General features: G+C 36.4%; 1 protein-coding gene across 1 annotated transcript in view; it reads left to right on the top strand.

Annotated features, from left to right (window-relative positions):
• Window positions 1–3,595, top strand: part of LOC144240248 (uncharacterized) — a 315,206-nt gene extending 311,611 nt beyond the window's left edge. Inside the window, exon 3 of the mRNA XM_077774545.1 lies at window positions 3,533–3,595. Coding sequence (XP_077630671.1) covers window positions 3,533–3,595 — 63 coding nt within the window. The remainder of the gene's footprint in view (window positions 1–3,532) is intronic.
• The last annotated feature ends 10,300 nt before the right edge of the window (window positions 3,596–13,895 follow it).

Below are 13,895 nucleotides of genomic sequence, written 5' to 3'. Positions count from 1 at the left end.
CTTAGACCAGATCTTGTCATCTAAGGACTCAAAAATACTTTTTCTGGGTGAACTTGTAAAATATAATTTTCTCCTTTTCTGAAATATTTACCTTTCCATCAGTCCAGATTTTGTAGTTCCTTCATCCACATTGGTGCCCTTTTTCTTCTTATGGAAATTTTAGGAATGATAGCTGGAAATTTCTTGAACATAACCTACCTATAATGTTCTTTTGTTGCATGTTCTTTGACATATTTTAGTCTTTTAACCCAAATTATGTGATTAGTTGTATGCCCCCCAAAATTAAATTGAACTTGAAGTGATATTGGTGGGAAATGGGAACTTATAACCATATTACGACTAAAAGAATTGAAAAAAAATACTAAAAGAAAAGCAAAGACCAGAGAAACACTTGAATCTTCATGGAGATTTCTATCAAGCCATTAGCTTAAAAGATAATAGATACTGTGTAAGGAAAAGAGGGAGAAGGCCAGATTCATAAACGATCAAACCCCAATAAATTCTAGTAGTACAGTCACTTGATAAAACACATCTATAAACATTGATCTATTTTAAAATATGAATAAATGTAAGCAAAACAGATACTATAGAAGGCAGCATCATTGAGCTAGTGAAGTTTTTAGATGTATAAAAATGTTTTATGAAAATTATACAATACCGGGTAGCGAAGAATTAACATTATTGAAAATGTATCCAACAGATAATCAAATGAAACCACAATGGATGGAGTGCCAGAGAATTGTTTGGATTCAATTCTTTTCTTCAGTGGAATTCTTTTAAGTATTAACCTATTTAACCTTTGGAAGTGAAATATTTGTCTTGTAATGGGAAAGCTGCATTTCATTGTAAAACTAGAACTTGTCCTTGGTGCTTTATGCTTCACTAAAGCATTCTCTCTCTAAGTCTCCTATGTTCAATATTTAACATATAAAAAGAGACAGCATCGAAAAAGTCTGGAATAGAGGCATATCTATCTATAGGTCTCAATCACACTTTTCAGCTCTGGAACAAAATTATATGAAGAGTCTCAAAGCCAGTGCCCAAATTTTGTCTGTTTGGATTCATTTGGTCTAAGTTCGTCATTAAGACCCCTCTCTGTCTATCTTGACCCGAGGCATTCCAGTTCCCACTTCTGATCTCACAAATAATGAAAGAAACTTACAATGTTAATTCTAAAACAATAGCCACCATTGCTGATCTAATAATCATATCAATTGATCATTTTTGTCATAATTCCACTGAACCAATGTGTCTATCATTGTTATATAAAGGACAATATACGTCATTAACTTCTATATTTATTCAAAAGTCAGGTATTTCGTAGAGTTCATTATTTCTCTCAATTACAATTATATGCTTGTGAAAATTATAATGAATGCAGTAATTAAATAAAAATTATCTTTATTCTGCTAATGGTAATATTTTCTGTATGTACCCCAGTTTCCTTGTCTGTACAATGGAGAACACATATTTGATTCTTATCTTAACCGTAAGTTGTTAAGGTAATCCTAGTGGCTCTAAATAAACCCCCAATTCTCAATGATTTGACAACATACAGTTTATTCTTTATCCCACGCGAGTGTTCCTGGTTGGGTAGATCTCCTGCAAGAGTGGGTCAAGGACCCAGGCTGCTTCCACATTGTGGATTCACCATGTTCACATGTGGTTTCCACGTTTTCAGAGGAAGGGAAAGAGACTGTGTGGAAGAAAGAACTGATGCATAACAGCTTCACCATTGAAGATCCTTCTCTTGGATATAAAGAGGCAGTTACATGTCCTCCTAGCTGGACAGCTGCTTTCCAGCAGTGACTCTCTACCAAGGAAGGGAAGCAGGGTTCGTTGGAGGTCAGCTAGTCTTTTTGCCAAAGCCTAGTGGTAGTGGTGAGGATTAAATAAGGGAATCCATGTGAAGAGTTCACAACAGTAGTTATCGTATAGAAATTAAAGATAGTGTGGCCCTTCTCTTTTCTCCTCCCCTTCTTCCTCCGTTTCCTTTTCTTCTTCCCATCTTCTCCTCTTCTTCTTTTTTTTCTCCTCCTCCTTTTCACTCCCTGGTGCTCAAATAATTATCTCTATATTACTACTGAAACTCAGCAACTTTGCTTTGTATTCATTATTTACCCTTTTCTTAGGATATGCTTTTGACTTGGAAAAATATTGGTATTCTATGTTTCTTTTATTTCCCTTTGCTTTATCTTTTTCATATATTTGGACTACTAATGTATACTTATGGTCAAATATCATGAGTGTTTAGCTTTTACCATACTTCTGGGAAAATGTTTTGTTATATAATACTGGTCCTTTCTCTTTTCATGAAGAAAACAATTTGAAATTTCAGCTGGAGAGAACATGTAAAGTTGTCTGACTCTCAAAAGTTTTGTCCGATAAACTATGAAACTATATAAAAGGAGGCACATTTTCCTTTTCTGAATGACTATTTATTATTCCTCTGATTAACTGTAAGCCTACATATGCCAGGATAGTGTTCTTATATCTGTACATAAATATAGTGAGTTATGTCCTAGAATTAAGTCTTAGTTTTACTACATAAGAGAACAGAGTTGCTGCCTGGGCCAACTCCTCCAATCCTTCCTTCCTGCCATAAATTTCTAGATTTAGGAAATATATAATTATATATAATGTTTATAAAATATATGTGTATTTTTCTTTCATTTTTGAATTTGCATTTGTGTGGATTGAAACGTGCTTTTTATTAAGTTAACAACAAGATGCCTCTGCATACCATCTGTAATTTCAGTTATCAGTTTACTACACATTGCTGAAGCATTGATTAAGAAATACACAGTTAAGGGGGGGGGGGCACCTGGATGGCTCAGTTGGTTGAGTGTCCAACTTTGGCTCAGGTCATGATCTCATGGTTCATGAGTTGGAGTCCCACATTAGGCTCTGTGCTGACAGCTCAGAGGCTGGAGATTGCTTTAGATTCTTTGTCTCCCTCTCTTTCTGGCCACCCTAATCTCTCTCTCTCTCTCTCAAAACTAAATAAACATTAAAAAATTAAAAAAAATACACAGTTAAGGGACACTTGGGTGGCTCAGTTGGTTGGGTGTCCAACTTTGGCTCAGGTCATGATCTCATGGTTGCTGGGTTCAAGCCCCGTGTCGGGCCCTGTGCTGACAGCTAGCCCAGAGCCTGGAGCCTGTTTCTGATTCTGTGTCTCCCTCTCTCTCTGCTCCTCCCCTGCTTGTGCTCTCTGTTTCTCAAAAATAATAAATAAAAATGTTTAAAACTTTAAAAAAAGAAATACACAGTTAATAGAATTGTAAAAATTAAAAGGTTAATCATAGATATTTTAAAGGATTATGCTTTGAAATCTACTTCTAGTCTTGATAGAGGAGTTGGTACTGCACTCGCTCCCCTACCAAAAACTTATAAAAATAGGCAAAATAAATCTAACAAATACTTTTAGAACTTGAACAACAGGTAGTTCAAGACTATGATTCTGGAGATAAGGAAAGCATGTGAGGTGAGCCACATGAATGCGTATGAATGCTCCTACTTTTTTCTATAGGTACTTTCCTGCGACACAACAGGCATGTGGAACTTAAGGAGAATAGCTGTCTTACTTTGCTGACAAGCAGATTGGAGTTCTAAGCTGCTCTGCTTCCTGAAATTTGTTGGGTAAGGTACCTAAGAAGAAAACACTTCACAGAGGGTAGTGTCTAAAAGTTTGTGTAGGGTTTTATTGCTTGTTCTTGAAAAATCATTGAGATGCATAGACTCAAGACACAAACCCAAGAGGCCTACCAGAGATTTCCTGATGCAGCGGGAAGACATAGAGTTTCAGTCCCATCAGAGTAGAGATACTTTGCTAAAAGATTTAAGTATTTAGTTGAGGCTCCATACTGTGGAATTAGAAGTATGTACCAAGACAAAGGTTAAAATGGAAATAGAACTACCTTAACAAAAACAAAACCGTGCCTGGGGCGCCTGGGTGGCTTAGTCGGTTGAGCGTCCGACTTTCGCTTAGGTCATGATCTCGCGGTTCGTGGGTTCGAGCCCCGCGTCGGGCTCTGTGCTGGCTGCCAGCTCAGAGCCTGGAGCCTGTTTCAGAGTCTGTGACTCCCTCTCTCTCTGACCCTCCCCTGCTCATGCTGTCTCTCTCTCTCTCTCTCCTAGAAATAAATAAAAATCTTTAAAAAAAAAAAAAACAAAAAACAAAACCATGCCTAACAGGCTCAAATATACCTACCAATAATTTAATTACCTGCTGGAAGAAATTAAACATCTCTCTTTTTTTATTTTTTAGTTTTTGAGAGAAAGAGAAAGAATAGGTGTGTACGTGTGTGCGGGGGAGGGGCAGAGAGAGAGGGAGACAGTGGATCTGAAGCCAGCTTTGTGCTGACAGCAGAGAGCCCAATGCTGGGCTTGAGCTCATAAACTATGAGATCATGACCTGAGCTGAAGTCCACTGCTTAACAGACTAAGCCACCCAGCTGTCCCAAAATTCAACATGTCTTAAAGAAAATTCATGCAGTTTAGACTCCTTGCTGCATATCATCCACAATGATGAAACAATTACTAGACATACAAAGAAACATGAAAGAGTGGCTCGTAGTCGAAAGAAAAATCAGTCATTTTAAGTAAACCTCGAGATGACCTACATGTTTGAATTAGGAGACAAAGACTTTAAAACAGCTATTATAAATATGTTTAGAGACTAAGGGGAAAGTATGCTTATAATGAATGAACAGTTGATAAATATCAGCAGAAAATTGGAAACTATGAAATGTAGCCACAAGAAAACTCTAGAACTGAAAATAAAATATGTGAAATTCAGAAAAATCACTGGATGATTCTAATAGCACATACAAAATGGTAGAAAATGAGTTAATTTCAAAGTAGAGTGCTATAAATGATCTCAGATGGGGAACAGAGAGGAAAATGACTGAAAAAAAAAAAGAACAGGACCTTAATGAACTGGCAGACATTTCATAATGATTAAAGGATCAATTTCAATTCATCATTCAACATAAATATGTGTTTCTAATAGCAAAGCATGCAACCACATGAAACAAACTTATAGAACAAAAGGGAGAAATAGACAAATTCACCAGTATAGTTGAAAATTTAAACATCCTATCCTCAGTAATTGATAGTAGAGATAGACAAAAAAATAAATAAATAAATAAAGATAAAGAAAATCTGAAAAACGCTATCAATCATCTAATTAATTGACATTTATATAATACCAAAGCCAATAACAATAGAATCACATTCCTTTCTAGTGTAAAACAAACAAACAAACAAATCCTCCAAAAACAAATAAACAAAAAAACCACAAAAGCCATTCAACAGGATAGATTATATACTGGGCCATAAAAAAGAAACAATCAGATTAGATTAGATGTCAGTAATACTGAGGTATTAAGAAAAGTTCCAGATCCTTGTAAATTAAACAACACACTACTAAATAGCCTTTAGGTCAAAGAAGAAATCACAAGTGAAATAAAAAAAATATTAAAAACTGAAGAATCATGAAAACAACGTATCAAAATTTGTAGTATAGAACTAAGTCAGTATAAAGGGGTATTTGTAGTTTTAAATGATTATACTGGAAAATAATGGAGATGGTTTGGGTTTGTTTTGTTTTGCTTTAAAAGATGCTATTCTTTTCTCTTCACATGTAAAAGTAACACATTACCAAAGCAGAGAATTTAGAAAACACAAAAATCCACCAAGGAGAACACTAGCTTCTCCAACCCACCCGCTATTGATACCCGCTGTCGGTCTTTGTGGCTGTAGGATCCAGGGTGAGGCAGGCACCGTCTGAGGCTGCGCATAAGCACACGACCGTCCCAGGAACTCAGGTGGGGCGAGGAGGGACAAGCACAGTGACCCACAGGCCTCCAGCGGCGTGGTGGGATCAAGCCCAAGTCTCGTCCTTCACCAACTGAAGCCGTGTGTGTTTACCTTAGCACACTCACGAAGGCAACCGAATGAGAAGGAAGAAAATAGTGGGCCAGCTCACGCGGGGACCCCAGCCTTGAGTCTCCTGGCAGGCTCTCAGCCTGCGCAACACAGCAGCAAACACTAAGACGTTTTGGAACGATTTTAAAGACTGAAACGGATTCATGGTTACCCCTTTATCAACCTCATACATTACTTTCAGATACGCTGCCTCTGACAGGACAGGCGGAACCTGCCAGCAATGACGAGGGCACCCCCTGGCGGGTGTGCACAAGTGTGCGTGGAGGGACGTCCAAGAACGTCGGTCACAAGCACCTGCTCCACCCATCCAGACCCCACCGCGTCTACAGTTTCCCTTTAAGTACTGGCATGAGACAAAAGAATTCGCATCAAAGGAAAAATGCAATTTCCTCAACGTAAGGCTCCAAAACTTTCTGGATGTGTAACAGTAGCCCAGCATTTCGTCTTTAGCTTAAAATATTTCCCCCTTAACCATTTTTAATGCTGCAAAGCTCCACCCCCGTTTGGAAACCATGTGAAGAGCCATGTCCAGGCTCCCTCTGAACTCTAAGCCAGATGCCCGTGTCAGCTGGCTACAACGGATGCCCCAGGGCTCCACAGTGCACAGTGGGGATCTGTACACTCTAGACCTGAGAACAGCAACCCGATTCCATGGCTGTGACTGCGCATTCCAGAGCAGGCAGCACACACGGTGGTGACAGACAGACGCAGGATTGGAGTCGTAGCTCTGCTGCCCGGTGCCCTTGGACCAGGCAGTCCCTGCGAGTCTCGGTTTCCTCAAATATGTTCCTTGATGTTTCGTCTTTGTTCATCTGTCATACTCAATGGACGTCCAGAACCTTCCGGGCTATTTTTAGAGTTCGGTTGAACATTTGTAATAAACAAAGCTGTTTTTCTCAGTGGCGCAATTGTGCCAGATACCTTTCCAAGAGAAAGCCAACACTTCAAAGCACCAGATCTCAGATCCAATTTTAGCTCCATGTAACTTGCCTTCAGTGATACCCAAACTATTGCCTCTTGCCTTCTTCATAGCCTTCCTGATAGCCTTCCCCATGAAACTTCTTGTGAGCCATCATGATGGCATCGAACATATCCTGACTCCCTCCCTTGTTGGCTCCTGGCCCGTGGGCCTCTCTGGCTCTGCCGCCACTAGCGAGGTTCTGGCACCCACCCGCAGCTTCCGCGAACACCAGGCCATTTCCAAGGGGTCGGAAAGTAATAGAGTTTTAGCCGCAGCGACCTATAAGTTGCTAGGATAGGAAGTAAAAAAAAAAAAGGAAATTGAAGAGCTAAATTTGGTTTCTTTTTTTTTTTTTAATATTTTTATTTATTTCTAGGAGAGAGAGAGAGACAGCATGAGCAGGGGAGGGTCAGAGAGAGAGGGAGACACAGACTCCGAAACAGGCTCCAGGCTCTCAGCCGGCAGTCAGCACAGAGCCCGACGCGGGGCTCGAACCCACAAACCGCGAGATCATGACCTAAGCGAAAGTCGGACGCCCAACCAAGCCACCCAGGCACCCCATAAATTTGGTTTCTTAAAACGATTGGTAAATAGGAAGACAGATCAAGAAAAAGAGGAAAAAAAAATTCCACAAATTATCAACATTAGTAAAGAAAAAGAAGATCTCGCTGCAGATTTTAAAGGTACTACAAGAAAATATAGGAATATTATATACAACTTACACCAACCAACTTGACTACATAGGTGAAATGGACAGAGTCACAGATGAATTCTATTAAGCATTTTAAGGAAGATATAATACCAATGTTTTTATTTAGTAAGCTCAGATTTGTTATAATCTTTATAACAGAACCTGATAGATATCATCAGAAAGAAAAATTCATAGACCAATATTATTCATGAACATAACTGCAAAACTCGTTATCAAAATATAGCAAATACAATCAAGCAAAGTATAAAGATGACATTACATCAAGACCAAGTGAAGTTTTATTCCAGCAATGCAAAGTCAACATTGGAAAAGCAAAGAATGTGGTTCACCATATTAACTGAATAAACAACAAATTATATAATCACCTCAGTTTTTATTGTAAAAATATTTGACAGTATTAAATATCTGTTCATAAAAATATCCAGCAAACGAGAAATAGAACATCCTCAAACTGAAAAAGAGCATCTATGTAAAATCTAGAACTAACACATTTAATCATGAAAGACTGGGTGCTTTGCATCTAAGACAAGTGACAATGCTATTATTTCTGCTTTGATGATCATTTCTACTCAGCAGTGTACTGAAAGTCATAGCTGGTCATATAAGGCAAGAGAAAGAAATAATATCATAAGTATTAGAAAAGAAGTAATATTATTACTGCTTAAAGAAGATGTAGTTATCTACATAGAAAATTGTAAAGAAGTTACAAAGCAATTACTAAAAACATCAACCGAATTTCCCAAGACTGTAAAACACAAAGTCAATATTGAAAATTCAATTATATTTACTGGAAGCAAACAGCAAACAATAAGAATAGGAATTTAAAATTCTTTTCTATTTACCACATTAGATGAGATTTAATATTTATGAATGTTTTAAAAAGTGTGAGATTTCTATAGTGAAATCTATTAAAATTCCTAATATAAATTAAGAATAAATAAATAAATGGAGAGTTGTACCATATTCATTAATTGGAACACTTAATACTGTTGTCTGCTCTCCCCAAATTAATCTGTAGAATCAACACCATACCAATAAACTTTTTAATAAAAAGTGATGGTATTATTTTAAAATACATATAGAAATTGAAATGTCACAGAAAAGCCAAAACAATCTTGTAAAAATGCAATAAATTTGGAATATCATATTATCTGACTTAAAGAATTACTATAAAGCTACATTAATCAAATAGTGTGGCACTTATACAAGGATATTAAAATAGATTCATTGAGTATAACAGAGAGTCCAGAGAGAAACCCAAGTCATTTTTGACAAAGGTGCCAAGGAAAAAAAGTGGAGAAGAAAAGTCATTTAAACCAATGGCAAAATGAAAAATACATAGAAAAAAATTAACTTTGGTTCCTATCTTATGATATACAAGAGTTAATTGAAGATACTTCACAGAACTGTTAAAGGCAAAATTTTAAAGCTTTGGAAGAAGACATAGGAGAATATTTATTAGTTTGATGGTAGGATTTTCAGCATCTGTGTCACTGAAAGATAACTAACTTTATCAATGGGCATTGCTATTTTTGTAATACTTTATATTTTTTAAAGCTGTTTTATGTTTGCAGCAAAATTTAGGGGAAGGTACAGAGATTTTCCATATATTCCCTGCCCCCATACATACACAGCTTCCTCTATTATTAACATTGCCCACCAGAAGGGTACATTTATTACAGTTGATGAACCTATATTGACACATCATAATCACTCAAATTCCATAGTTTACATTATGGTTCATGTTTGGTGTAAATTTTATAGGTTTAGACAAATGTGTAATGATGTATCCATCATTGTGGTGTCATACAATTGTCACTGCCATAAAAATCCTCTGTACTCACCTGTTTATCTCTCTCCCAAAAGGATATTTTTTTGAATATTTATTTATTTTTGTGTGTGAGAGAGATAGAGCGTGAATGGGGGAGGGGCAGAGAGAGAGGGAGACACAGAATCTGAAGCAGGCTATAGACTCCAAGCTCTCAGCACCGAAGCCCGAAGCAAGACTTGAACTCATGAACAGCAAGATCATGACTTGAGCCAAAGTTGGATGCCTAATCGACCGAGCCACCCAGGCACCCCCTCTTAAAATATTTTTGAGACCCAGTAATGAGCAAAGATTTCTTAAACAAAACACATAAAGCAATCATTATAAAGAAAAAAAAAGGAAGATTAAGCTTAAAATTAAAGTCTGCTCACCAAAAGTCTCCATTAATAACCAAGATTAGGTAAGCCACAAAATATTCATAAAACATGCAACTGAAAAAGGCCTGTATCCAGAATATATAAAGAACTCCTAAAATCACTTATAAAAAGATAAACTACTCTACTTAAAATTAGGCAGAAACTTATTCAGATACTTCACAAAAAATATATACAAATAACCTATAAGGAGAATAGGCTTATGTGTGAATAGCACAGGAGAAACTATTCAGCATGTCTAATCATCAAGGAAATGCAAAGTAAAAACTCAATGAGATACCACTATTAACACCTAAAATGGTTAAAATTTAAATTACTGTCATCACCAGATATTGGTTTGAATATGTAGCAACTAGAATTCACATACATTACTGGGAGGCATGAAAAATGGTACAACCACCTTGGAAGAAATTTTGTCAATTTTTTATAAAGTTAAACATACAGCTACTGTATAACCTAGCATTCCACTTCTGGGCATTAAGCCAAAAGAAATGAACATATACACAGATATGTTCAAATTGTTCAAAATGACTCATAACAGCTTTATTCCTAATATCTTCAAACCAGAAATAACCCAAATCAAAAAGAGAATGAATAAAAATATTGTGGCATATTCAGGTAATGGATTAATACTCATCTATAAAAAGGAATAAATGACTGATAAATATAGCAATATGATATATCTCAAAGACATTAGACTAAGAGAAAGAAGCCAGATACAAAAGAGTATATACTGTGACTCCATTTATACAAGGTTCTAAAACAGGCAAAACTAATCTATGATGAAAAAAAAACAAAAAACAAGAAAAAGTAAATGTTCCTGGAGTTGGTGAAACTGGGGAGGGGCATGAAGGAACTTTGTAGGTGATGAAAATGTTCTTTATCTTGATAATGGTATTGATTACACAGTTGTGTTTATTTGTCAAGCTCATCTTATGGAACACTTAAAATTTATGTATTTTTATGAAGGCAAATTTTACCGAAAGTTAACTGTAAAAACTAAATCTTCCTGATGTATGCTTAATATTATTAGCTTCCTTTATCAGGATTAAAAAAAATATGCCTTAGGCCATACATTCTATAGAGAAGCTGTCTTTGTAGATAGATTATGGTTTGATGGATAGATTCTTGGATGGATGAATGGATGGATGGATGGATAGATAGATAGACAGACAGATAGATGATTGATAGATAGATAGATAGATAGATAGATAGATGATAGATAGATCACTGACCCGATTGCAATGGAGCATAAACTTTATATAACTTTCTATTATTGATAGCACCTATATTTCTATTAATTTTTATTGACAGCCCCCCCCCCCTTTTATTTATCCAGCAGTTATCAAAGACGCACATTTGTAAGACGGTTCAACAAATTTAAGGGCACTTTTTTGTATGTGCATGTGACAATGAATTGGGAATCAACGCAGCACAGTGGAAATATCTGGCTTTGAAATTAGATAGACCTGGTTTCTGGGGCACCTGGGTGGCTCAGTTGGTTAAGTGTCCGACTTTGGCTCAGGTCATGATCTCGCGGTTCATGGGTTCGAGCCCTGCGTCGGGCTCTCTGCTCATAGATAGACCTGGTTTCCAATCTTAATTCTGCAATTTATTAGTTTGGTGAGCTTGTGCAAGTAACTTAACTTCTCTAAGAATCCATTTCTTTAGCCATAAACTGTGATGATTTATGTTCTAACGGGTTTATTCATTCATCTATTCAACAAGGAACATTGACTTCCTATTATTTGCCAGGAACTGGCTGTATATTTTGAAAAGGACACTAATATCCAGAACATACAAAGAACTCCCAAAACTCAATAATAAAACTATTCTACTTAAAAAAACGTAAAGACTTGGACAGACACTAGGATGGAGAGTGGACAAGAAGAGCAGCAGAGTAAATGCAGGAAAACTAGTTAATAAGCTCTTTCAGTAGTTTGGTTGGAGCTCATTTCAGTCTGAAAGAGGAGAATGGCAGTTAAGCCAGAGAGATGTGGACTGACCCAAGAGATACTTAGAAGGTAAATTCATAGAACTTGGTGAGAATTGGAAATGACGGTTGTAAGGGAGGAGGCAACAAGTATTTTTCTTGCTTGCCAACTGGACGGAGGGTGGTGCCTTTCACAGAAAGAGGAAATATAGATAGTGGACCAGATTTCATAGTTTTTGAGATAAATGTAGAGAGGGCATGTCATGATGACTGGCTCAGGAAGCACTCAATAAATGGAAGCTACTGTGGAATGGAACAAAACTAATTAACTCATATGGGATCAGACCTGTAAAGTTGATTTCAATTACTATTCTAAAATAAGTTAAAAAAAGAAGTAAGTATTGATGAAGCCCACAAATATATACCCAAAGGTATGTGCACAGATTTTGTTCAGATACTGCTGCTGTAGATCAACAGTTAATTACCCTAATTATAATATGTCTGTTTTGAGAATATCATGAGACCTGAATTTCTCTCTCCTCTCATCTTTGCACACATGAAGCTTTCGGAATCTCAAAGAAGTATGTAGTAATTTGGCTGAAAAAAGAAAACATCTTTACTAAAAAGTTAGTGAGTTGCTCAAAAAAGAGAGAAGGCAATCTTACACTGAAGAGTTATAAAAAAAAAACATATAGTATTTGATATTTCTATATAAGAAGTTGCTCTTAAAACATTATAACAGGATGCATTTCTAAGCTATAACTACGTAGCTAATACATGAATTTTGATGCTGTTGTGTAATCAGGTTACATATGAAAGAAACTTGTAGACCTTAATAACAAAACCAGGCTTTGGAAAAAATGACCAAAGCACACTTAGTTTTATTTTATGCTTTGAAACCTTCATTGAGATATTTCATTACTTTTAAATCATGATGAAATCATGGAAGGCATCATAGCAAGAGCTAAAGCCCTGGGGAGGCTGTTAACAATTTTGCCTTTACACTTCCTACATGATTGTGGAAATGAGGGTTCTACTTCCCCATGAGAATTTTATTGCCAGATTTGGTACAACTGCTGCTATATCAATAGAAAGGATTATGCATTACAGTGGGGGCCCTGTGCAGATTTGCCTTAGAAAGTTAAATTCTATTTTACATATGCTAAAAGAGTACCTTAAGTTAGAGGGAAGTTAGCTTCCTGTAGGGGAAGGGGGGATCAGAACACAAAACATACATAATGGTTCTATAAAAAGGATGATAATTTTCGTTCATTGTTTCATTCATCATTATATATCATTCATTCATTTATTCATTGATTTCATTTTATTATGTCACAACAGAGGCACAAAAAGATAGAGGTTTTATAAGTGGAGTGATCAGATTTCACCAGGGGAAAAATGTTGTTGTTCTGTAAGTAAAACTTTTGTAGGCAGAGATGGTGAGAGAAGACATTTTATTACAAGGAACAGCATGAACGTGGGTACAGATTGCCTAGGTAAGAGGTGCATGCAAGTGGGAGCGAAGAGAATGAGAAGAGAAAAACAACTGCTGAGATATGAAGAAAGTAGAACCTATAGGCTTTGGCAATTTGTACATGTGTGCAGGAAAATGAAGGTGAATAGTAATGCTATATTATAACCACTAAAACTGTAAGAACAAGCGAGCATAGTGATGATGAATCAGAACAGCTGAAGTTCAGAAAATTACTTATGTTGGAGTTGCATAGCTCAGTTTATTATTATGGCTTGAGAAGTAGTTTCAGATTATGTTTAGGAGATTGTTTGTTGCCTAACATTGGATTTAGGGTTGACTCTTACAAGTTTTGAATTACATAAAAGTGCTTGATGCAGAGACAAAAATACTAGAATGCTCCTTTTCAAGTAAGCTGCAAAGAAATTTTAGATTTTTTTTGAGCCACGAAAACATAAACAAAACATCAGAACAACTTACTAGCTTAATGAAATGTAGCCAAGTTGGGGATAATCCAGATTCCAGGACAAATTGTAATATGTTTCTAAAGTCAGAGACTCAGCTTCTTCTTGCATATGCTCTGACTTAAGTCAGTCTTGTCCATAGGGTAAAGAGCAAAGACAGAACATTTTATTTTTATAAGCTATTAAACTGTGAGTGGGAG

The sequence above is a fragment of the Crocuta crocuta genome, unplaced genomic scaffold (assembly GCF_008692635.1).
Source record: "Crocuta crocuta isolate KB4526 unplaced genomic scaffold, BGI_CrCroc_1.0 scaffold176, whole genome shotgun sequence".
NCBI lineage: Eukaryota > Metazoa > Chordata > Mammalia > Carnivora > Hyaenidae > Crocuta > Crocuta crocuta.
The sequence above is the reverse complement of the archived record's forward strand: the minus strand, read 5'-3'. Positions and strand labels throughout refer to the sequence as shown.